The sequence below is a fragment of the Cariama cristata genome, unplaced genomic scaffold (genome assembly GCF_000690535.1).
Source record: "Cariama cristata isolate BGI_N322 unplaced genomic scaffold, ASM69053v1 scaffold25873, whole genome shotgun sequence".
Classification (NCBI taxonomy): Eukaryota; Metazoa; Chordata; class Aves; order Cariamiformes; family Cariamidae; genus Cariama; species Cariama cristata.
Genome location: NW_009607022.1, coordinates 4,978 through 5,478, shown reverse-complemented (window position 1 = coordinate 5,478; position 501 = coordinate 4,978). Strand labels below are relative to the sequence as shown.

The 501-nt window shown below is 51.3% G+C and overlaps 1 protein-coding gene across 1 annotated transcript in view; it reads right to left on the bottom strand.

The window, feature by feature from the left end:
- Nucleotides 1-501, bottom strand: part of LOC104158827 (nephrocystin-4-like) — a gene marked incomplete at both ends in the record, with an annotated part of 11,914 nt that overhangs the window by 8,414 nt on the left and 2,999 nt on the right. Inside the window, one exon of the mRNA XM_009696579.1 lies at nt 406-499. Within this exon, the coding sequence (XP_009694881.1) occupies nt 406-499 (94 nt within the window). The remainder of the gene's footprint in view (nt 1-405; nt 500-501) is intronic.

The window sequence follows — 501 nt, the reverse complement described above, 5'->3', positions numbered from 1 at the left end:
CTTAACTTCTTTTCAGCATAAATGCTAAATTCTAAAGAAAAGCCTTTTTTAAATTAAAAAAAAAAGCTGAAATTTTCCAAATTAGCTTGCCAGAACACTATCGGTCTGCTGCAGGCTACATTTCTCCCTATACATACACACGGTGGAGAAATGTAACCACACGTAATTAAAACGATTCAATAAACCTGTTTGCGGGATATTTTGTGCAGTGCTGCAGAAAGCACCTGGACGCTCTGGGGGGCCGTTCGTCAGGCAGCGTGGCCGCGCGACGAGGAGCCGCCGCGTCTTGGAGGTGCGGGACGGCGAAACGGGGGCAGAGGCTGGAGTTACTCAGCAGGACTCGATCAGCAGATCTCCGCTCTTTAATAAGGGACGGAGACGAGGTGCGTGCACACTCAGCCCTACCTTCCCACCGGCTCTCCCCGAGCTGCAGAAGACGTACTCCAGCTGGAAGCAGACCCTGAATGTCGGGTGAGGGACCACTTCACTCAGATGGATGCG